We start from the raw sequence: 23837 nt of genomic DNA, 5'->3' as shown, positions 1-23837 counted from the left end.
GGTTGCCAGATGTCATAACCGATTAGAAACCCAGTGTGCCGTCTTTAGGAAGACCTACTTTGTAGCCAGAAATGCAGGCACAAATTCTCAGCCAGGAGCAGACCCTATAACTCTACAGAATCCTGAGAACCTGGCCCAGCACAAACGCTGCAACCTACAAAGGAGCAACCTTTACAGTTCAGAATTTCACATCAGGAAAAATATTCTGCATCATTAAATGAGGCTTTGCAGGCTAAAAAGAAGAGTGGCTCAAAAAAACAACTTGAAAGTCAGAAATTTGGGCTTCTGATAGAATTCCATAGACTGAAACTAGAGTGCCAGGGAAAAAGTACTGGAGCATGTTCTGTAATTGCATGCCTCAATTATTCCTGTACAGCATAAAGCTCTTCAGATGAGCCTCCACTACCAGCATGCATAACACGCACTTTGGAAAGCTCACTTCTGAAAAGTTCTGCAAATTAGACATCAAAATCACTAGTCATTATGTAAAAATGCTTGCCAGAGGCTCCAATTCATCTGATAAATAAATCTAATGTCCACTTTACAGCATCAAACTATTTGTCTGCCCAAACCCATTTTTAACATAGCAGAGGATAAAGCTTTAAAGCACAGAAAATAGTCTCCACTGCCAACAAAGTGAGGGATGGAGGAAGAAACTGTCTAGCACTGCAGACATGGTTTTCTCTTTATCAATAAGATTTTACTATCTAACTAATAATCTTCACCTAGAAAATGCCAGCTCTCTTTTAAAAAAGTTGAATCAGGTGGTGTAGCACTACATATCCCAGATACTAGGAAGATTTCTGAGATATTACTCTGAAATTTTTAGTGTATCCTCTACTATACATATGTGGCCCACTCTCATATTAAACACAGTCAGTTTACTATTTACTCAAATGCTGGAACAAAACAGGCAAGCCACCGGTACCAAGGCACAAGTGAAGCCTCAGGTATAAAATGCCCTAATGTTGACAGTTGAAGATAGTTAACCTTGTTTTGAGGGTTAAAAACCTTTGCATCTTACTTTTTTTTTTTTTAATTAAAGACATCACAATATTTTCAGAAGTAAAATAAAACTTATTCAAAGGTTTTCAAGAAGGCTTTCACATCTGCACAGGAAGCGTTGTCAGGGCAACGCGTGTGCCAAAGTTGCAGTCCACCCTCACAAAATCCAACATTTCCGCATACAGGGAGACCTGGAAATTAAGTCACATCCCTCCCACACAGCCATCAAATCTTTCTTACACAAAAATCCTGGACTCCTTAGTCAGAATCATTAGACCAACCCTTGTGCTGATCACTTAAGTTAGAAACACTTCAAAGCGTTGGGGTGCACTCTACCACCTCCTCACCGTCACGCATACGTCGAAACTGCACCCGACACACTACATCCACTTTCTGTTAAAGTCAGCATATATCATAGATATGAAAAGCCGGGAAATTCCAACCTCTTGGGTTCAAACTGCTACATAAGGAACCCCATTTACCTATCATTTTGCAACATCGTCCTAGCACATGCACGCAGAGGGAAACCAGGTGACTGTTTTTACGCTTGGATACACTACACAAAGCACAGGCTTAGCTCCGCGCAATAGGTCTCATCACAACAACGATCAGGAGAGAACCGGGTACAACCGGGAACGATCCTTCGCTGCTCAGGGGAGGACACCGCAGACAGAAATATTTATGGAATATCTGCTCTTTTATTCACAGTTCTGCCCTGGGAGCCACAGCCCTCCAGTGCAGTCCAGTCTCCATTCTGCTCCATTTCTGGAGAAAATGCCATACCAATGAATCACAAGTTCGATCCTTTTAGATCTCTTCAGGTTGACCTTCAGTCTTCCAAAAAAATTTAAAAAAATAAAAAAACCACCTTCATTGCAGGTGCCTCGAGGGGGAGATGTTTTTTTTACATTCTCTATAAAAAATTACTCTGCTGGTAATGAAATGACATATTTCCCACATAACATAGAAGAATATAGGTTTATACAGTTATCTGCAGTGAAACATCACTTCCACACTTAAACAATAATGCAACCTCTGGCAAAAAAAATAATTATATATATATACATATACACATATATATATATATATATAAAAAATAATAGCCATGTCTCTCTATGCTCTTCTATATGATTATATTTTTTTAATTTGCAATACCAGCTGCTCTTTTATTATTTTTTTTAATAGAACATTTCCAAAATGAAAGGAGTTAAAGCAATTGCACATACACAGTTTTTGAAAGCACAACGGCCACAAACCCTCTAAGTGGGGCACCCGCTTAAGGGGAGCGCTCTGAACGCGTCCAGCCAAACCGTGACCATCTTATTGCATGCGCTAACACTATGCAGCAGCCATAATTACTCACCATACTCACTTGCAGTACCTCCAAAATAAATTGCAAATTGCCATTTCAGCATGGGTCTGGTGTTTTTGTTTGGCTGAATCCCAATAAATTTAACCCATTTCAGCCTATAGCAAATCCCTTTTTTGGGGGTTTGGATTTTTTTTTTTTTTTTTTTTAACATGAGGACACCAAGAATATACTAATAAGGAAAATTAATTAAGTACAGAAAAGGTCATCAGTACAAAGTGCTGAACAGCTAAGATTCCTTCGAATATTTAGCACTTGTTAATCATTCCTGCTTGAAACCTCCGCGGTTCTCTTGGCCTCCAGTGAATAACCTAATTCACTTGCCCATACAGTCCATGAAATTCTTCTTAGCTGCTGAGAGCTTGAATCACAGAGATAGCTGAACACCAGCATTTCCCAATTAAAGGGACACTGTCAAGGAACTTAAGGAAAATGTAATTCCAATGAGCCAAAATGAAAAACCTCTAAAAATCTGGTTAAAAGAAATGACTTATTTACTGTGTTATTTAAAACAAACTCAGAAATACAACCAAATTCAATATTCATACAGGGTCCTGTCCAGAAAAAAATGTGTTTGAAGTTTATGATTTTTTTCTTTTCTATACTAAACTCTGCGATATGCACATTTTAGTGACTTTTCCACACCAAAAGCCACAGAACATCCTTTGAAAAGAGAAAAATATGATTAAATATATGGTCCATTACCGTAACTTTCCCCTCTAGAATTGACAACACATCTGCCATGCTACATGGGGATGAGCTACATGGGAAAAATCACTACCAATCCTGGCACAGGACTAAGACAGGCCCAGATGAACGATGGCTCTGCACAGTTAGGGGAAACTTCACCTTGCACGTATGAAACGTTCACATACTGCAGTGCATACTAACCCGGCAGGACAGTTGGTGACAAATTGAATTACGGAAGCACAGTATCTCAGAATCAGGATCAGCCCTTACAAATCTCATTTTGGCCCTCAAAACACGTTTTCTTCTGCAATCTACTTCTCTCTCTACTTATCACCAGCTCATGACGGCCAAAACTTAAGTCCTCAGAATTTTGGTACTCATTGCTCAGATCAGAGAAAGGGAAACGTTGGTTTTCACTCCATTACAAAGGAGTAAGAAAGTGATCACCATGCACAAGATAAAATGAGTTATAGAGAAGAAAAACCTGTTAAAGCAGTCAAAGTTCTCTTTCAGCTTAATTTTATGATAGTGTCAATAATCCGTGATACCAAGGGAATCACATGACCATTCAGGTTGGAATTTTAAGCAGAGAAAAGTATGCAACTGTTCTTACCAGCTCAATCCCAATCCATCTGGGAAATTAGTCTTTAATAAATGCTTCCAGTAGAGAAAAAAAATAGTAAAATTTAGTTCTAAATGAATTTATGGTTTTTGAAAGAGGAAGTATGCTTTATCACAACACAAGCCTGCCTGAATACTTTGTACTTTCACTTCTCTACTTTGGTAAGGAATGCAGAGCGTATTGCTTTATTGGAAACTTCAAACATTTTAAAGTTGTTTGTTTCACCACGCTTTCAAGATAATCTTTGCACAGTAGCTCTGGAGAAGCAAGAAGAATTTAACCCTACAACAACAAAGACTCTGGATTTCAGTGACAGCAACTAAAGAATTGAAAATTGCAGCATACTGTTTTTTTACCTTAGTATGGGCAACATTCAATACAAGGATTAAATTTCTTTAAGAACAACAACAAAGCAGCACAAAAATTTTTAAGACAGTAGCTTTCCAAAATGTAATTCAAATCCCCACAGTAGGCAGTGAAAGTGGGATCCAAAACAAGCAACTCTTGGAGCAGGCAGTTTCCAAAATTATCCACAAGGGAACACAAGACAGTGTCATAAAATCCTTCTCTTCACTGAAGGCAGGTGATTCTTCAAAGCTGCTAAGTCCAAGTGGGATGCAGATCACAGAATCCTTTCTGCTCCTAAGTCCCACTAATGGTCTTTCCAAGAATAGTCAAAACTTGCCTAAATACACTACTGGTGATGGAGGTCTCCAATGCCCGCTTCTTCCTACCCCTCTAAAAACATTCCTCAGTCCACGTGAGTCACAAACAGACCCAAAAGTCTGCAGAAGGATGCTAATACCAACCATGGGGATTGGCTGTCACCATAAGGCTCGAGACAGCCCCCACTGTGCAGCGCAGACCCGCCGGTCAGTTCACTGCACACCTAGGTGCCACCTCGGCACGGACACAACCTTGCTCACCACGCGTCTACGCTGCTTCCAAGCCAGGCTTCCGCAGGGCCTTTTTTGGCCAGCGCTCGCTGGTTCCCCAGGGCCACCTGTACCCATGGGACAAGGACAGACACCATCCTTCATCTTCTATCAGCAACAGCACAACACCGAGAGGGAAAAATACTCCCTTTCCTTTAAAGCTACGCCACCACAGAAGCCTGAAGCAGCCACAACACTTTCCTCATGAGCGCACCTCTACTTCTAGGTAGTCTCACTAGTAAGAAAAGACATTTTAAATGCTTTATTTGCTTTTGCCTTGCTAGCTCCACTCCGAGTCAGTAATAAACAGTAGGAAATCATGTTCAGCAGCACGGCTTTCTAAATTATGATTATTCATTATAAATCACTTTTTACACGTTGCTTCGAACACTGTTCCTCAAGAATAAGATCTGTCTGCAGTGAAATGCTTGGTGATTTTAATATGCAAACCTCCTACAGAGATGATGTCTCATTTTAATTATTGTTTCGGTTTAATGGGTTTTCATTAAATTAGAGGATGGAGCAATTACCAGGGTGAATAGCTAATGTTACAAAGGTAAGTTCTCATGACGGTATAGCAAAAGCAGTTCTATTAGAGAAGGTGGAAAAACAGTGTAATTCAATGGTTATTCTCCTTTTGCATAATGCAAACTACCCCAGCAATAACTGTTTATATATTGCTGTCATTTTGACGCACACTTTCATGTACTAGTTTATGACTAGGTCTCTCCTAACAAAATTAACCCAGCATTTGAAACTGAATGTATATTCTATTACGTTAAGGAAGCTATTGCAAACCCAGTCCTCAAGTTCCAGAAGCCAGGGACAGCAGGACTGAGTCACTAAGAAATCAAATAGAGACCACTTATCAAATCACAGTTTCTCTCCAACCAGTAATTTAGCTGATTTAGTGGATTAATGTTGGACTCCTCACTTGTTGAAAATTGGCCCAACTTGAGCACTGGCTAGAATGACCACACTTGTAATAATTACGTATGTCATCAGAGAGTCGAAGCCTTGGCGTTGCTCTTCCAGCATTGCAAAGCTGAACCGTATCAGTTCAGCGCTCCGAAACAGGCAGAGCTCTGCATCGAGCTTCCTGCAGAGACCAGCCGTGTCGCCTAGTTGCACTCCACACAGCACCTGTCACTCAGGCAGCCACTTCTCCCTGTTTCTAAGGCTTTAAGAGGCTACCAGGTTTGCCTTCTGAAGTGGGTTCAGCTGTTTTCTTGGGGGACTCATGCTGAAATCAAGACTGTTTGCATGTGGATGATCCCTTTAATTAAATGCTTACTCCTTAACTGGTAGGAACGCTCCAGAAGTCACACCAGTACTAAAAGCACGTCATCTGGTTTTATATCATGTGAGTTAATCAAATTACATGCCTTGTTAGTTAATTAGTTTAAGAGTCACTGATAAGGTCTTTCCCCACTGCCTTAACTGTTTTAGGCAAGGTATCACATTACTGTGACTATACAAGTTAAAGTTTGCTATTATTATTTTCCAAATTTGTATGTAAGTGTTTAAAGACTAATAAAAAGAGCATGAACTACACTAGCGACAGTCATGGGGAGAACTATCAACAGAGCCAGTGACAATGTATGCAATACTGGAAAGAAGTGGTGATTTCTGACTCATTACAAATGTACAGCCTGTCCTTTCTGCAGAAGCACTGCCCATTTCAGGGATCTATTTCAGAGCAAGTTAAACGTTAATGTCACAAAATAATGAGCCACCCAAAAATACCATTTCTGTTTTGACTTCATGCCAAAGCCAGCCAAGCAATTTTTTTCTCTCTCTTCTACAAAACATTTCCAGGTATGCTCAAAGTCACAGATCCCCAAAAATTGGAAGTGATTTAAAAAAAAAAGATAACATATACTGAACTTGACAAAACATGTTCTTCAGTCACATAAACTTAGGACTAAATGAGGATGGTACCAGAAGGTGAGGAACATCTAAATCCAAAAATCAGGTACCAAATCAAACGACTACTATTTTTTATATTGGGGTGGGGAGGAGGGAGGCAAATGACTACTATTTATAGTTTGGATTTATTTTTTCCCCACTGTATTTTTGTAATATAAAGAAAACACTTGAATGTCAGCTTCGCAACACAGCATTAACAGAGGTTGATCCATTCATATTTTTAAACTACGTGGAATAACTCTGAATTCTCACTTAGCACTATTCTTTCTTAGAGATATAAAAAAATACTGTCCTTAACAAATGAAGAGAATATTAAAAATAAATGAATAGTAACATGTAATTCTGAAGCACTTTAGGGTTCCAAAGTCAAAAACGAATGCAACAGATAACTGTCGCAAGTAACCCACAATCTGGATTTTCAAAGCAATTGCAAGTACCAGATCCCACTGAAGAGGAGCTACATCCCTAAATCTTTTTGACTGTTGAAAATCCCAGCCTTTAACTCAGTAGGACTACACAAAAAGCAGAATTTGCCTCCTTGATGAAAACTTGCATTCCTAAACATGTAAAGCAAGACACTAGTTTTCAACAGTTCGTAAAGAGGGAAGTCTCAGCAAACAGACCTCTCTGACTCGGTTCCTTCCTCTGCGGAGAGAGATTACAACACCTAATGCTACTTACGGCAGCTAACAGACCTCACTACACCTACACACAGACTTTCATTTCCAGTTCCGTAAAGCCTTTAACCACACGAATAATCCAACTAAAGACAATGAAATTATCCATGAAGTTCAAAGTAAGCATATGCTCAAGTGCTCTCTCAGTTCAAAACTCTGATATTTGACACTGTAAACAGTAGTTTAATTACTTTTAAAGCACATAGTTCCTTTATTACTAAAATCTTACAGATTTTCCTTAGTACGTAATTTGTATGAGCATTAAAAAAAATATATGCTTCATGAATTAATTCTCCCTTATGTTTTCTTTACCTCAGAAAAATCACTTTCACTTTATTGTTAAAACAAATTAAATCCTGGGTGTCTGTTTTATTTATTAACTGCATGATAATAGCATGGGGAATACATTTGTCAAAGCCCTTTTCTACTGAGGTATAATTTCTGCTGTCAACCTCTTCACAATTATGTTTATATTCAATATTCTAGGTGTCTTTGTTTCTTGGAACACACATAGGCACATATTTGTGTATTTTCCCAAAATATATATAAACCCTATTTTGTGAAGTGTTCCACACACACACCCCCACAAAGATTCATAAATATAGCTAACATACTTAGTCATTCTCTGCAAGTTTTGTATGAATTGAGAGACTTAAGAATTTTCAAAAAAGTCACAATAATAACTGTTTTATCTTTTTACACCATAATTATGATTTGGAGCATTGCTTTTCTTATTTCATCCAAGCATCCCACAACTCATGAATAAAATATGACAACTTTGATAGCATCCATTGCTGTGGGTTCATCCGTAACAGCAAACGTGCTTCGGGTACTAAAAGCTCCCTTTTGCTTCATAAGCCTTTGTTTCTGAAAATAGGCTTTTATTTAAATAGAACTGTCACATGTGGCCCCCCCCCCTTTTTTTTTTTTTTTTTTGCATTTCTTGCTGTTAGCAATAACACCAGCAATAATGTTTACTTTTTTTTTTAATGAGTACATTTTGAAACAATTAGGATGGCATAAAGCTAGAAAGACAGAATATCCCATCCAAAAGCTGGCACTCACAGGACATCAAAAAGCATTAAAACCACTGCCAGTATCAGAGAACAAAAGGCAAGTACATAGAAGACCACGACTTTAAAATATGTGGGCAACACTGTTATCAAAGAAACCTTGATTTTGTTCCAGCATCATAACTAACTAAAATTAGATAAACCCTGAACAACTTTCCCCATTTTCCTAAGATTATTCTAACCAAGTCCTGCTTCCACTACCTGCCCACAGATTCCCTTAAAAGGGAGCCTCGAGATAAAGCACAGCACATGAGCTTTCCAAATCCTCGGCACTGATCAAATTATTCCACAAGCATCATGTTTTAAGGCTGTGCTGCTTCACTTTCCAGGCTGCACCAGGAACATCTGCAGAGACCTCCGCAGACCAAGACAAATCGTGACGCGGGCAGGCTCACCCCGCTCCACTCCCACCCGCCTTGGCATGGTTATTTCCCCAGCCCCCAAGTAACATTTCAGTGTTGTTGCATGCCAACGTGGGGAGCGGAGCCCAGGCTCAATGCCATTTGTAGATGTTGGCTTGCGACAGAAGCAAGGACTATTTAACATGCGACACCCTGCTTCATACCTGTTGCACCCTCAAAGCATCTTTGCTACCTTCCATGTTACCATGGAGGGGAGGAAAGCGGGGGGGAAGGGGGGCTAGAAAGAGATAAAAAGCAGCACAACCAACCTTAATAACACCAACTCCTCTACAGTAGGCCAACAGGAAAACTCACAACTTCAAAGGGACCAGTTCCCTGCGCCCACCAGGGGAGCACGGACTCAGTAAAATAATCTGTGTAATATTGTGATCTTAAGCTTTTTTTTTTTTTCCTCCCTATTTATACACAGGAGACCGGTGGGAAACAGCTGTAACCACAAAAGAAACAGGTTATCACACAGGCAGAGAGGAAGGGGGAAAGAATATAGTGTGATTTTTAAGAAGCCAAAACACAAACATTCAGGTACAGTTTTTATTGCTTCAAAACAGTGATTCGCAGCATCCTCAGTTGTTGGAAATACAGAATCAGCTTTGCTATTTTAGCGGGTATCCAACCTACATAACTATTGATTTAGATGAATGTTTTAGTGGATAGCAGGTACCAAAAATACTTTTTTTTTTTTCTTTCTAAAAAAATTCTAAGGTACTGCATTTTGTCTCACCAAATATGCCACAAAAGGCAAGTCAATCACATGACATAATGCTATAAACTAACACAGTATGACATGATTACTTCACACCATTTATGTGGCAAAAATGAATAATAAGAGAAAAAACGCCTCCCTCACATCGTTTATACACCCTCACTGCAGGTGGCAGGATTAATCTAGAATTTGGCATAGAAGTAGTAGATTGAGGCCTCAAGTAGCATCTAATTTTTATTCTTGATAGGTCGTTCACAACAGCAGGGTTTTTCACCACAGGACATGGTCCACGCCATGCTCTTGCATTAGGTCTGGTTATATCTGTCATTGTGTGCCTTTTAAAGAAACAAGATCTTTAAAAATAGTTAAACATCACCGTATGTTTTTAAATGCAGGCAATAGTAATTCTAAATAATATCACTTCTTCTTAGGCAAAAGACATAGCGCCTGCATAGGGGTAAGTAGGACAAACGTATCTATTCCTATCAAGTGTATATTAACACATTTCCATTAAAAAATGGTTTTGAAAACTAAGAGGCTCCTACTGAGGTCAAATCCAACCCTAACCAACCACTTTGTTGCACTGCCAACAGGGAGAAGGCAGTTTTCCCGCCCCGGAGTTTCGAGCGGCACGAGCTCGGCAGCGCCCAGCACCACCAAGCGAGGGGGCACGCGGGACACCCCGAGCTCCAGCGGGTCCCTGCCGAGCCATGCTCGGGTGCCCAGGGACCCCCCCCCCAGGCAGGGGCACCGCTCCGGCTGCACCTCGCTTCCCGGGCTGTTCTGCATCGTCTAGCGATACTCAGGTTTAACAGCCATTTATTAAACGAGCAGTTAACAAAACCTGATTAAGCACAGTAGAATATGACTCTTCAGGTGTACCGGTTTGTCAACATCCTTCACAGAAAAAGGACAAGTTTTTTTGTTTCATTCTGATAAAGATAAAAGAATCTCTGTCTGTTACTCCTGCCTAAGCTGATCTACTTCCATTTTCAGGACCTAGATGCTCAAGCGGCACGAAAGCACGCAACACTTATTAGCAATATCAGAAACTAATCTGTGCATCCCCCCTCTACCCACTGAAGAGCAGAGACTTTTTTTTTTTTTTTCTTCTTCCTGCTTACCCTCATTACAGGACTTTGTTGCCAGAAGCTTTTAGCATACAGCAGAAATCCTGAAGTGCTTCTCCCACCGCCCCGCTGTACGTACCACCGCGGCTATGAAGATAGACAAGTAGTGCAATTACTGTCTCCCAAGAAAGCAAAAATAACTGCCAAGGACAGAGGCAACGTGTGCTCAGAATGCTTTCCTAATCGTTACAGACACAATGGGAAACCCCAAAAATGCCAAGTAACAGAAGGCAGCATGACAACATTCAGAATTCAGGATTGGGGGGGGGGGGGAAACACACACAAAAGTAGAAATTGTTCCCTGAAGCTTAATGTGGCTAAGTTTCCACTCCTATTTTAGACCGTACATATTTTGTTTTTAGAAAAAGGGAACGTAGAAAGAATTTTTTGAGGATTTACAGGTTGTATCTTCGTATCAGTATGTTGGGTAAATTTTACTCATAGACAGGGTTCTAATATAATTCAAACACTAAACAACATCCAAGGCTGGATGGGTATATAGGAGTGTTCAAAAACTACTTCTGGGCATTGAAAAAGTTACCAGTAGTTTATCTCCCTTCAGAACCTCAGAGCACTGTTCAGTAATTACGTCTCAAGCAATCTTTAATTTCCTCTATTTGAAAAGGATTCATGTTACTCAGCCCCTCCCAGCTCCTTGTACTCTGACTCTAGATCATTCCTCCCTTCTGAAAATGGTCAGTTTTCCAGAACAAGAAAAAACAATTAACTTAATTTCTTCCTTGCAATAAATAAGATAAAATTACATACACAAAATAATGATTTAAATATTAGCTATATTAAAAGAACAAAAATAAATAAGAAGTTAGACAAACATGAGGGTTGGAGTCGCAGAGGCAAACCTTACTCAGCCCCCTGGAGATATATGTTCCAATATCATTCTTAATTACAGGATCACACACAACGTTTTCCAGAAGGCCCTTGCCTCATTCAGTACGCAAAGTAAAATAAACATTGGTTGCTCTTTGTTTTTAACAAAGAAATACTTGATGTGTTATTTTTACTGTTCAAGGCATACGCTGAACATTACATCTACCATATTCAAATCCTTCTCTGAAGATAAAACAGACCGTGACCAAATTAATTATTCTATCACAGTATCTGAGACTACTACAGATATTAATGAGTTATTTTCTCACCACTGTTGTTAGAGGAAAGAGTATTAGCACATCAACTTTACAGGTGAGCAACTGAAGCATGGCAAGTTAAGGTTTAAAGTCACTAATAAAAGTCATATTATCCAAGTTTTATCCTCCCAACACATCTGTTAAAAATTAGCACACATCACAGATGCATTACAGCATGGCCAAATTTGAACTTTCAATGCTTTTTCGCTGTTGTCATGCCCTAATACTGTCTCTACCGTAGGTGAATCTTGTCCTACCCACCCAGGCTCACGGCAGCCCTTGCATGCCTCTTCCCAGCCCCAGCCATTGCCTCTCCCCTAAGGCTGCTTCTCGCAACCACCAGCCATGTCTCCCCTTATCCTGCTTTTCATCCCTGTTCTCGACTCCCTCCCCCACCAACCAGAGTCCTTGCCACATCCTTGCCATAGTCTCTCTGCCCTGCCAAAACCGGCTCCCCGTGTGGCCTCCAGCCCTTCATCGCAGCTTCTCCTCTTCTCCACCTCGTTGTGTGAGCCCAGCTTCATTGCCCTGCCTGTCACAGTTAATCTTGTCTGATCATTTCCTACCACCAACTATCCAGCATCAGTTGATTTCGCTCTCTGGCTTCAGGGTACCCGTTCATCCCAACTATATTATTGTCTCTTTGTACATCCAGTCTTTGCCCCAGAATTTGTGAGATTTCAGGAAATATTTCAAAATATGGCTGTGTAAATTTTGACTTTTTCTTCCTGCATATATCTCATGTAAGATGTCTCAGTGAAGGACCACTGACTTCCTGAGGTCCTTTCCCACCTGAATTATCCTATGATTCCATGATCATTTGATATAAAAGTGACCTCAGCAGGTATCAACCTCCAAGTAAGCTGGGCAATAAAAAGCCAGCTGCAAGACTGCAGCTAGAAGTCCCTCTGCAGTCACTGGGGGTGACCCCTCCTGGGGGGGGGTACATCCACACAAGGGCCACAGCTCTGATCCAGGCAGACAGACGTGACAGCAAGGATCCCGCAGGCCTGAGCTCCCAAAACATTCACACTGAGCACTCCCGAGACACAGGTCAGGCTATTCTTTCCATCACCCGAGTCAAAATGGGCATAAACCTGTATGACAGTGTCTGTAAGAAGAAACTCAATAGTCCCTTTGGAAAAAAAAAATTCTAACTCCAAGGAGCTTTCAGAGTTGCCATGATGACATACCTCATAAAAATCTTTTATTCTAAAGGAAGCATCACAGTCTTCATGTAATTTGCAGTATTCATCCAAGACAAACAAGGAACAGAATGCCAGCACCTCAAAAAGCTTCATGTAGAAACTCTGCGTACTGCTCTACTGCTTCAGTCCAGAAATGCTTCCAGCAACCCAACAAGACAGGGAATTCTCATATTACTGGGTATCAAAAAACATAATAGAGCTACTCTGTTTTATGATAGCTAAAGAGAGTGCTGGTTTTAAGCTAGCCATGTTGTATCCTCATATTTTATCTACTTCTATAAGATTTCTGTTCTATAAAAGTGATACTGCTTATACTTAACATTTGCTATAAATATACAAGCACAGATCACACAAAAGCAGTGCCCCTTGCTGCATTATCTTCTGTAAAGAGGGACTGACACCCTAAACCTAAAATTAAAAGTTATCTCACCTTATACAACCCCCACCTCTGCCGACCCTAGAAATGCAGTAATGCAAATTTCCCTCTTTGAGGTGTTGCCCACTCCCTTTCACTCAGCTCTAAGGCTTTTTCAAGCATCCCAGTTTGCACACCATGCAAGTTACATCGGTGTAACTGAGTTTTAACACTTTAAGTCAATTAAACCCTCCAGGCACAAGGCACCGAGCCTCAGGTCAGAAGACATTCACCTCCTGATGAATGAAGGCAACAGCCTATTCATCTGACCGTTGAATTTACCTCTCTGCTGAAATACTACTCCCCATCCACATGGGCCTAACAAGTAGATCCTGGACAAAACTGTCCTAACAGAAGCAGTGCTAGCATTCCTCATATCAAGGGTACGTGCCCACTCTTGACGAAAATACCAAGTTACGCAGTTATGCCATCCCTAACTTTCAAAGTAAAGCAACGCTGGATAACAAACAAAACCACTTAAAGACCTGAGCGCTTCAACACCTGAATTTTAGGAATCTGGTGCCATAAGCAGGATTGGGAATCCGCATAGCTCTCTACGCTAGGAATTAGAAAGCCAAAAATGAATCTGGCTCAAACTCAGAGTCCACAGCCTGTTCAGAGGAAAGACCTAAGGAGGGGAGCGTGCTGGGCCTGGGAGCTCACACAAGCCTGCTGGGAGAGCCTCCGTCCTCTTGGAACCACGGCAAGATTCACTCTTTTCTCACACAATGTTACAGCACAGAGAAAGGTGATACTTGCTGCTCCTTCCCCTTTCCCGCTGGAGCTGTGACTGTACAGAGAAGAACCCGACGGTCACCAGTACGGAGGGAGGAGAAGGAGCGTGACTGTACTCCATGCTGAAGGAGCCTACAGTCCAGCCCTTTTTTCCTTTTAAAACGAGCAATCGCTTAATAAAATAAGCGAACAGTCATTGGACAACAGACAATGTGTATATAGCCTTTTAACAATATTTAGTGGTCTGAATCCCAGTGCCATACATAGTATACATAGCAAAAAGACAGCTCCTAATTCAAAGACTAAGTTAAAAAAAAAAAAAGAAAGAAAAATGTATATTCCCATTCCAGGAGGGGAAAACAGCAAAGTCTTAGTAAACGTCTTGTATGACAAGTTAAGCACCTCCACTTGCCTTATTTGTAGTTAAAGGCTTTCTCTGCCTCTGAACTCAAGATCCTGCTGAGGTTTCCACCTACAGGGGCAATACAAACCCTGCTTTCTGGCTACCTGAAATGTAGGATAAGACTTAGTGCCACTAGGCTGGCCACTGCTCAGTGTTTCTTAGCATCTTAAAAATTATTCTGTGACCTTTTTTTATAGGAATTTCAGTATCACTTTGTCAAGTTTATAAAAGACTACTTAAAAATGTCTTTCAAGCAGTATTTGTAGGACATTATTGCAATGCATTACTTCCACATTTAATATTTTCAATGTTTCTTTGAAGTAGATTTCCCACTGACTTCCAGAACCAGATCCTTGGCTTCTCTGGCCTCCAGCTGTAGGTGAGGAGTTGGGAGACATAGGTCAGATCTCTACTGCAAAGACTTCCAGGGGGACGGACGGATGCGCACACACACGCAAAAAAATAAAAAAAATAAAAAATAATTAAAAAAAATAAAAAAAAAAAAATAAAGAGCATTCTCAGTTTGAACAGCCTTCCTAAAGCCGTTTTAGGAAACACATCTTATAAGACACAAAATGATCCTCTGGGAACTCGTGCCAGCTCAGAGACACATTTCATAGCCATAAGGACTACAGACCATGTCCCCCACTTGAAGAGGGGGCAAAGTCCCCATGAAAAGCACACACAAGTGACTGTATTGAGGATCTTTTCTTCCCACCTCCCAGACGAGGAGATCCTGAGGGGCAAAAGCAGGTCGGCAGGGTGTCTCCACACCCAGCCCCTCCTGCCATGAGGGCCACAGTGAGCAGGAGGGAGCAGGTCCTCCCTCCAAACCAGAGCCACGTGCAGGTGCACGGTGCTACCAGGCATCAAGACATGCAGCACTGAAGCACAATGACAACTCATCAAAGCTTGCCAAAAGAAAGGACCACCTCCTAGAGACCAGAGCAGCAGGTCCAAAAGGATACAGTAATTTTGAAACTAAACACTAACACTCGGGCTTTCCTCTTCTCCGGGAAGGTCATGTTGGGTGGGGGCAGGGGCGAAGGTATGAATTTCTACGGGGAAAAAGTGTTATTACTTTTAATTTGACATTGCAGTTAGCCACACATTCTCCTAGGTGCCATGCAGTAAAACTAGTAAAGATAAAAATCAAAATTAAGGATCACCTGGGGGCAGCCGAAGGACCTGGGGCATGGCCAATCTGCAGCCGTATAGTCACTTCTGTCAGTAAAAGGGAATTCATACAGCTACCAACACGCTGCCAACACGCAACAACTAACAGGTACGAACAAGAAGGGAAGCAGCCACCAGTGCAGCCTAGGTCTTCCACTCCATTCAAAAGCAGCAGCAGAAGACCCCTTGCAGACCTCTTTCAGGATAGAGTAACGCACTCAAGGCCTACACCCTCATCCTAGCCCAAGGACTCATGAGATCACCTGAAGGCAGTGATATTCCTAAGCCATCTTCCAAAAAGCTATAAACTAGAAGCAACGTGCAAGCCCAGGGGTTACTCCAGTATGCATTTGCAGAATTTCAGTCAGGGGAATTAACAAAGTTTATCTACCTAAAGACTTTGAATTGTCTATTCACTTCCTGCTGTGGATTTCTGTTCAATGCTTCCAGTGAACATCCATCTCTCAGTTTACCTGATCAGATAAACTTAGAGAAGACTAGCAGAAAAACCATACAGCTTGTAGAGCTCATAAGCTACAGGTGGGGGTCTTTCGAGGCAAAAAGAACTGAATAACCTTAACATCCCCACCTTTATCCTTTCAAAGCTACTTTTAGTATTGTTGGTTTTAACCAGCGTCAACTCAGACTTTTTTCCTTCAGTTCCAGCCACCAGCCTGTGAAAACTCACCCTGACAATTCATCAGCACGGCTGCAATTACTTGCACAGCGTGGCAACTGGAAATACCAAAATATTGTAAGTCAATTAGGCCATTGTAGTCTTTAGAGGAATGACTGTACTTTAACAGTGTTCATGCATAACACACAAACCTGAAGTCAGGGGTGTCAGAAGCAAAATAATTAATATTTTTACATGACTAATTTAATGCCTTTTTTCTGAACGTTGATCTAGAAATCAGTAAAAACTAAATACTTGACTCAACGTAGCATAGAAGATGGAAAGATGACTAACAAATCCTGAGGTGGTCTCCAGAAGTCCCTCTGCTACCAGGACCTAAACCGACCCATCCTCATGTCCAGGTGAAAATTAAACCAAGATTACAGACCTGCTTCTTTTATTACAATAATGACAGTAATGCAGATCCAGAAATAAAATTAAATGAGATCATAATTTTCTGCCTCCAAGAAGAGCTACAGAGGACAGATACCAAAAAATAAGACCCTAACCTACACACTTTAATGCACAGTAAAAGAACAATAAAGGAGAAAAACACAGGAAGCCTCCTCAATAAAAGTGTTCCTTATTATGCTTTAATGTGCATGTTAAGACTAACCAAAGTAGGTGTCCTTCTCATCTAAGGAACATATTATAGTAGCTCAGCTCTTCTACCTCATGGGTCTGTCTCTTAATCTGGGCTTCATTTAAATCAATGCAAAAACTCCCCAATTCATCCAGAATTTCACTCACTGCTCACTTCAGAACAAAATATAACAAAATACGCCTCCATTTTAAAGCATTTTGCAAGCATTATCTTAGAATACTGAAACAAAAGAAAAATCACGTTACAATTCAAAGTGACTTGTTCTGTGCCTGTTAGCTGGCAATATTGTCTGGTTTTCTCACGTTAGCAGTTCTCACAAATTGATGAAAGACTTGCTACTTGTTACTATGCAGTGTCAACACATTAGCTGCTTTCTCATCTACCTACGTAACTCCAGCTGTGTGCCTGTGCACATGTACAAGGGCAGAGAGAAAATACGCAGAAATACAACTGAGTCCATGCCCTGGGACTACTTTGACACATTTAGCCAGAAAAAAAATACTGGGAAGCGTTGAAACCTACCCAAAAAACATTTTCCTAGAGATCTTGAAGCTCAATAGCCTCACAGAATATTAAAAAGAAATACCATATATATTTCAGCACAGTAATACAGATTATTAAAAAAAAAAAAAGGAAAAAAAGAAAAAAGAAAAAGGCAACAGTTAAGTAAGAGCACCATTACAGGGAATCAGTTAGGCATCAAAGCTCTTATGAACTCATGCAAACAAAAGCGGGATAAGTCTTCAGGACGCTTGTTTTACCTTGGAATAAAAATGCTTTGCTGGCATTGTGCAGCCCCGACACTTGCGTCACCCCAAGGGTTGTGTTCACAAGATCCAGTTCTGTGATGATATCAATTTGTAAGTCAGGATCCATTCCAAATCCTACAGCTGCAAGAGGCAGAGCCAGAGAGGGGGAGGAAGGGAGAGAGAGGCAGAGATAGATCAATTTTTATTTCAAATCAGGTAATGAAAAGAATAGAGAAGAATATCTAGTGCAGCCATTTCTAGCACGTGCACACACACACACACACTATACAGTAACTACTTAGAAGACAGTACCTGCTGCAGAAGATAATCTCTTCCAGTTATTTCAATCAAACTACTTTTTCCACACATTTTACTACACACAAGTTAAAACATTATAAAGCTGTTACATTAACCCAGCACCTTCATAAGGCAGAAGAGTTATAAATAAATAAAAGCATAACCACCTATACAAAAAGATGAAAGAGGTTAGCAACATTCATCTATTGGCTACACGATTTCCAAGGAGACGTGAGGACTGGAAATTCCTCTCACATTTCATACCTAGCTGTGACTAATGCATCAGGTCCCCCCAGCTCATAACCTAAACACAATTTATTTTCCTAACTGGACAAAATGACCCTGAAGGAGATAGGGTAGCAGGGCAAAGGAGGCCATCCCATAATCCAAGGGCTCTGGGTGATTCACACAAGGGTTTGACGCGGCATGCGAAGTCTCTCTGCTGTATTTCAGCACAGCCAGTGCCTGAAGTGTGCCATAGCCTACCTGTGCCTAACAGACCTTCACTCACCTAAAGCGGCACCTCCTGGTTTAAGGCACAGAAGCACAAATCTAAACTTGAAATTTGGAAACAGCTCATGCCCAGGAGACCAGGCCCTCAGAAACTGGTATTTTCCTAAGGGCAGAAAGAGGCCAGTCTGACAAGGGTCTGTCTTTCAACATAGCAACAGATGTCACATGAGATCTCTGCCTGGGACATAGATCAAAAATCTCTCACAGAATCCAAGCACTTTCCTAACATCATTAGAAATGGGAACAGGCTCTGAGAATGAAAACTCCTGACACAACTGAAGTCAGTGGTAAAACTTTCACTGACTTCCCTGGGGTAAGAATCTCACCTGCACAGCACATCCAGGCTGATTTTTACTGAGTTGATTCCACATTCAGGTTTAAACTGATTCATTTGTTATTTCAGGACCATGCTTCTGGATCAGTTAAGCAGCAAATATTCTAGCCTGATTCTCTGCAAGGCTCTGAGAAGTTACTGAGGTGTACAGAATGAACAAGGAGAAGTTACAAATTCCACTCATAAATCACCTGTGCCCCAGCACTTTCTCCTTTTCTTTACTCAGGTATTAAAATTCCTTGGAATAACATGTTGTGCTAATGCAGGGGAGTACTATTGCACAAGATGCAGAGTATTAAGAAATATTGAAAAACAGCTTTAGAAGGTCTCTTTCAACCTTAATCTACAATGAAAATTAAGATCTCTCTGTATCTGGCAGAGCTGAGCCTCCAAGACTGTTGTCGTATCAAAGTGAGCACATACACATAATAATGTGGAGATAAGTACCTTTTCGTAGAAAATTAAGAGGAGAGAATATGAACCTGGATAAACATCTCCAAAGGTAAAGCTTCCCAGATAGTCAGCAACATGAACAGGCATCAGTGCTGTCTCTGACTTCCTCCCTGCTAAATGCTCAGACACTTAACGAGCACACACAGCTGCATGACGTGTGCGCTGATAGACCAAGAGCACCCTCACCTCCCAGCAAAACGTGGATCCCAACACACAGCCTCAGACCCCCTCATGCACAGCTGAAATGCTCCTGAAGAAATCTACCCATCCTGCTGTGCCTAATGTTAAGCAGTGACTCACCCTCTTTCAGTACACCTGCCTCTGACCAACGCACAAGAACACAGCTGCTTGTTTTTAACCCCCAGCGAGCAACTCTTCTAGGGCAAGGGCATCATCCTACAAGCCTCAGACACATATGCACTTACATACATAAATAAATGTATGTATGTACACACACATATATACACATACACAGAAATGAGCCTTTCAGGCTAAGAACATGAGAGCAAAGATAGTTTTAGATGATAAACAGAAGCAATTTTTTTAAAGGTTTTTGTTCAGAAGAGATGCACACTGTAAACTGTGCAAAGTAACCTGTCAGGTAAGAAGGAAAGGCCCTGCTGCCTCTGCTAGGACCAAAGTATGCCATTCCTTATTCTAAGGGTGGTAGAGCTATTCAAGTCAGCAAAAAACAGTAGGTTTTTGAGAGGAAGGGAGATTGAATAGGTCCTAAAACTCACTCAATGGGAAGGACAAAGTACACCCAGTAAGACAAACCTTGACCCCGCTGAACTCAGTGGAAAAGCTGCCAGTGACAGTAACGGGGTAAGGACTGAACCCACACCTATCAAGTACAGGGCACTCACAAAAATCACAGCAGCCCTATTGCTCTATTAAAGCTGTTTATTCCAGCCTGAATACCTAAGGCTCAACAGGTACAAATCATTGGAGCTCCACCAGCTTCAGCATGTCCCCTTCCAGCTTTTAAAATACTTTCTGAAAAGGAGACTATTTCTCATGTCACAGCAACTCTTTAGCAAGAACCTACACTGCTTTAAATTCCTAGCCATCTTCCTGCGCTGGCTCTTCAAAACGCATGCAGGCACTCAAAAGTCCGGTTAATAATTAATAAACAACAAATCAGCATCTTCAGTATAACGGCCAAGTCTCCTTTTCCCATGCAGGCTCCCCAGTCTATCAGAAAGATACCAGAGGCATATCAACTGCACTTGCATCTACTATGCTATGCTGCCTCTCTTCACCAGAGCAAGCAGCTGGAAATACTGTTTCTTTCTGAAGTAAAAATTAACCATCAACCTATACACTCTTAGTGGAGACCTGTGGAAAGCTGGGGCCTGATCCTGACCGAGGTAGCTTTCAATTCCTATTTAAAGTGGGCCATTCCCCTTAAATTATATATCAGTGGCTCACACAAGCAAGACCTCATCTGACTGAGCAAAGCTGGGGAAAGGAGGGAGGTGGAAATCATCTCAGGACTTTGTGCATTTGGCCCAACATGAACTAAAGGCACTATAGCAGCTAGAGGATTAAACCATATAATTATGAATGATGTCACTAGGAAATCCCTAGAAGAAATTAATTCCGCCTTACAGCTCTGACAGCTTGTATCCTCCACTTGTGCCGTTATCACCGGCACCCAAGCACCAGCAGTTGTGCTATGCTCCATCAAGTTAACGTGCAGCCACACAATGTATGCAGTCTGTCTATGATTTCCCTGACATGTTACACATTGCGTATTTTAGGATGAAGAAACTTTCCATAAAAAGCACACTCCAGACAACCTCATTGCTTCCACGCAGCCATGTGCAGTCCCTCAAACAGGAGAGGCAGGCTCTGCGACAGGCACTCTGCTGGCTCCTCTCGCAGCCCCAGTGGCAATTGTTGCACACAAAGAACTTTCCGAGGGGCTTCGCAATGCCAAACGCAGGAGTTTCGGCTTCGTCGCGGTGACCATTTCAAGCGACAACACCCACTGCTGGTGGCAGCACCGCTGTGAACAGGACAGGTGGCATTTTCTCCCAACTATTTTTATTCCATTCCTACGTGATTTTTGATGAGGCAGTAATTACCAGGCGAAGGATTATAAATTAAAAACAGCATCACCTTTGTATTTCTGACAACCGCGCTGTCCCTGGGAACAGCGCGGACGCCGCCGAGGCAGCGCCGCTCCTGCCCCTGCCCCAGGCCGCGCACGGAGAACAAAGCCGCCGCCGGGGAAGCGCGGCGGCTCCGCGACCGCGCAGCGCCGGCGCCCCGCGGCCGGAGCACGGCCCGCCGCGGGCAGCCCCGCGCAGCCCTCCACGCACGCCGCTCGCCGCAAACTTTCCGCGGCGACCCCGCGGACCGGCACTGCGCGGGGCGCAGCGCCCTCCGCCGCCGCCCGCGGAGCGCGGCTAGGGCTGCCCCGGCGCCACCGCCCCGGCAGCCGCGCAGGGGCCGCGGCAGCTCCCGCTACGCCGCAGCCCCGGCAAAGTTTCGGCCGCGCCGCCGCCCGCTCCCCGGGGGCCGCGCCGCCGCCCGCCCCGTCGCATCGCGTCGCGTCCTGTCCCGGGCCGGGCCGGGCTCTCACCTGCGCCGGCGGCCGCACACGCCCAGAGGAGCAGGAGGAGCCCCATCGGCGCGGCCGGGCTGCGCCTCCCGGCTGCCGTGCCGAGCCGAGCCGCGCCGCGCCTCCGACTCGCGGAGCGGCTCCGGGAGGCGGCGGCGGCGGCTCCGCCCGCTGCCCAGGCGCGGCCCCGCCGCCCCCGCGACGGGGGCTCCCCGCCCGCCCCCCGCCGCCGCGGGCGGCCCCCGCCCGCCCCCGCGACGCGCGGCCCCCCCCGGGCCTCGGCAGCGCCGCCGCCCGGCCGCTGCCCGCCGGGAGCCGAGCGGAGCCGGGCGGGGCGGCCCGATGCCGCAGCGCCGCGGGGACCCGGCGCTGCGCTCACGCGTGGGGGGGGGGGGGCGGGAGAGCGTGGGGCCGCGGTTAAACAGCTCCCGCGTCGGCCTCGCTCTTGGCATAAAAATAGCAAGGCTCTGCCGTTGTTAACTGTTTTAGTCTCAGCTGTATTTCGTGTCTGGTGCAAGCAAAAATTGGGATCGGTTATGTAATAGGGAAATCTGCACCCTGCCGCCGCCACCACCTTGTACCTCCTTATCTGCGCTCTCCCTCGTGTCTCTAAATGGGGGTAAAGTCCCTATTAGTAAGTCACTTGAAAATCTTTCACGGGTGCTTTAAATTCTGTATTCAAATAGTTGCTCCCTCCAGCCTTTAATTCAGACCATCCGTGACAGGAAACCACCCTGTCGCATGCAATTCCCACCGGTAGAACACCTGACTTACATTTGGAATAGGACAGATGAGCCTTGCATGAGGCTCCTGTCTTCTTAGAGAAGGGCAGGGTGACGTCCAGCTGACTTGGCTGTGCTCGTTCAGACCAAGCCATTTCCTCTGCAAAGCCAGCGGATTCTCCTCTGTGGTCTGGTTGTGGGCAAAATTCAGGCTATCTTAAATTCAAAATAATAAACTGTACATTTGGACAAAGTTAGGGTGAATGCAAGAAAACGTGCTAATCTAAGGAGTAGTTGCATTTGTGCACCTTTACATTAGCAATAATAGCATGAGCAAAGAGCATAACTTGTTTAGTAAGAGCTCTGAAAACAGCTGGTCCTGGCTGCACTCAGGCTGTATATACCGGGAAAACTCTGGGGTGGTTACTCTAAAAACCTCTCGGTAACTCCTCTCTGCTGTACAACAGCTTTTGCCCAAATATAACTATGTATATTCTTGTATATTTAGGGTGCTGGGCTATGAGCACCATTCTTACCCATAGGACATGGGAGGTATTATACGCACGGTATACAATGTAGGTGTTTTTATATGTATACACATGTATGAGTGTATGTGTTACATATCTACAGTGATAACAAAAGGAGGTCATGGTACATCAGCAGGTGATCAGCAGCATCACCATACCCTGGTAAAATCCTTAGTGTAATTGATATTTACTCTCTGATTTAGAGGGAGATTTCATTCTGTGAAATCTGCCTGTATGTCCTATCCATGTTAGCTTAGCTGTGTTTGTGCTTACCTAGTAATAAAACTAGAGTCTATCTACATGCAAAATTAAATCTAATTCAACCAAAGTTTTAGATTATAGGTTAAACAAGTGTGGAGTCTTTAATGGATACACAATTTAAACCTATCATATAAAAGTTCTTAACTGGATCCATAATTAACCTAAATCTGTATAAAAAGGTATTTTAAAAATGAGTGGGCACATGCAAAAGCTTGCACTGGATTACAAGCCTTCAACACACCTTGACCAGTGTCATGGCTAGCCAACATGCTCCTCATGCCTGACTTGTTCTTGTGGCGAGCAGAAACCTCCCAGGAGCCCATGGACTCTGCAGGCAGGAACAGAGGCAGCTGGGCAGGAAGACTGCTAAACAGAGCTGGCCCCAAGGAGGGGGGCTCTTATAGTCCAGCATTGTGCAGGAGGGATAACATACGGAGACAGAATTGGTAATCATAGAAGTATTTTCATCTGTTCGTACTGAAAAAAAAAAAAGAG

The 23837-nt window shown here is 42.9% G+C and overlaps 1 protein-coding gene across 1 annotated transcript in view; it reads right to left on the bottom strand.

Moving 5' to 3' along the window:
• The window catches only part of NELL1 (neural EGFL like 1), a 292319-nt gene extending 269610 nt beyond the window's left edge, over positions 1-22709 (bottom strand). The window contains exons 1-2 of the mRNA XM_062576297.1: positions 22607-22709; positions 17679-17807 (exon numbers count right to left, since the gene is read on the bottom strand). Coding sequence (XP_062432281.1) covers positions 17679-17807; positions 22607-22709 — 232 coding nt within the window. The remainder of the gene's footprint in view (positions 1-17678; positions 17808-22606) is intronic.
• Positions 22710-23837: the final 1128 nt, after the last annotated feature.

The sequence above is a fragment of the Rhea pennata genome, chromosome 5, assembly GCF_028389875.1.
Source record: "Rhea pennata isolate bPtePen1 chromosome 5, bPtePen1.pri, whole genome shotgun sequence".
Classification (NCBI taxonomy): Eukaryota; Metazoa; Chordata; class Aves; order Rheiformes; family Rheidae; genus Rhea; species Rhea pennata.
Note: the sequence above shows the minus strand (reverse complement) of the source record. Positions and strands in the feature narration are given on the sequence as shown.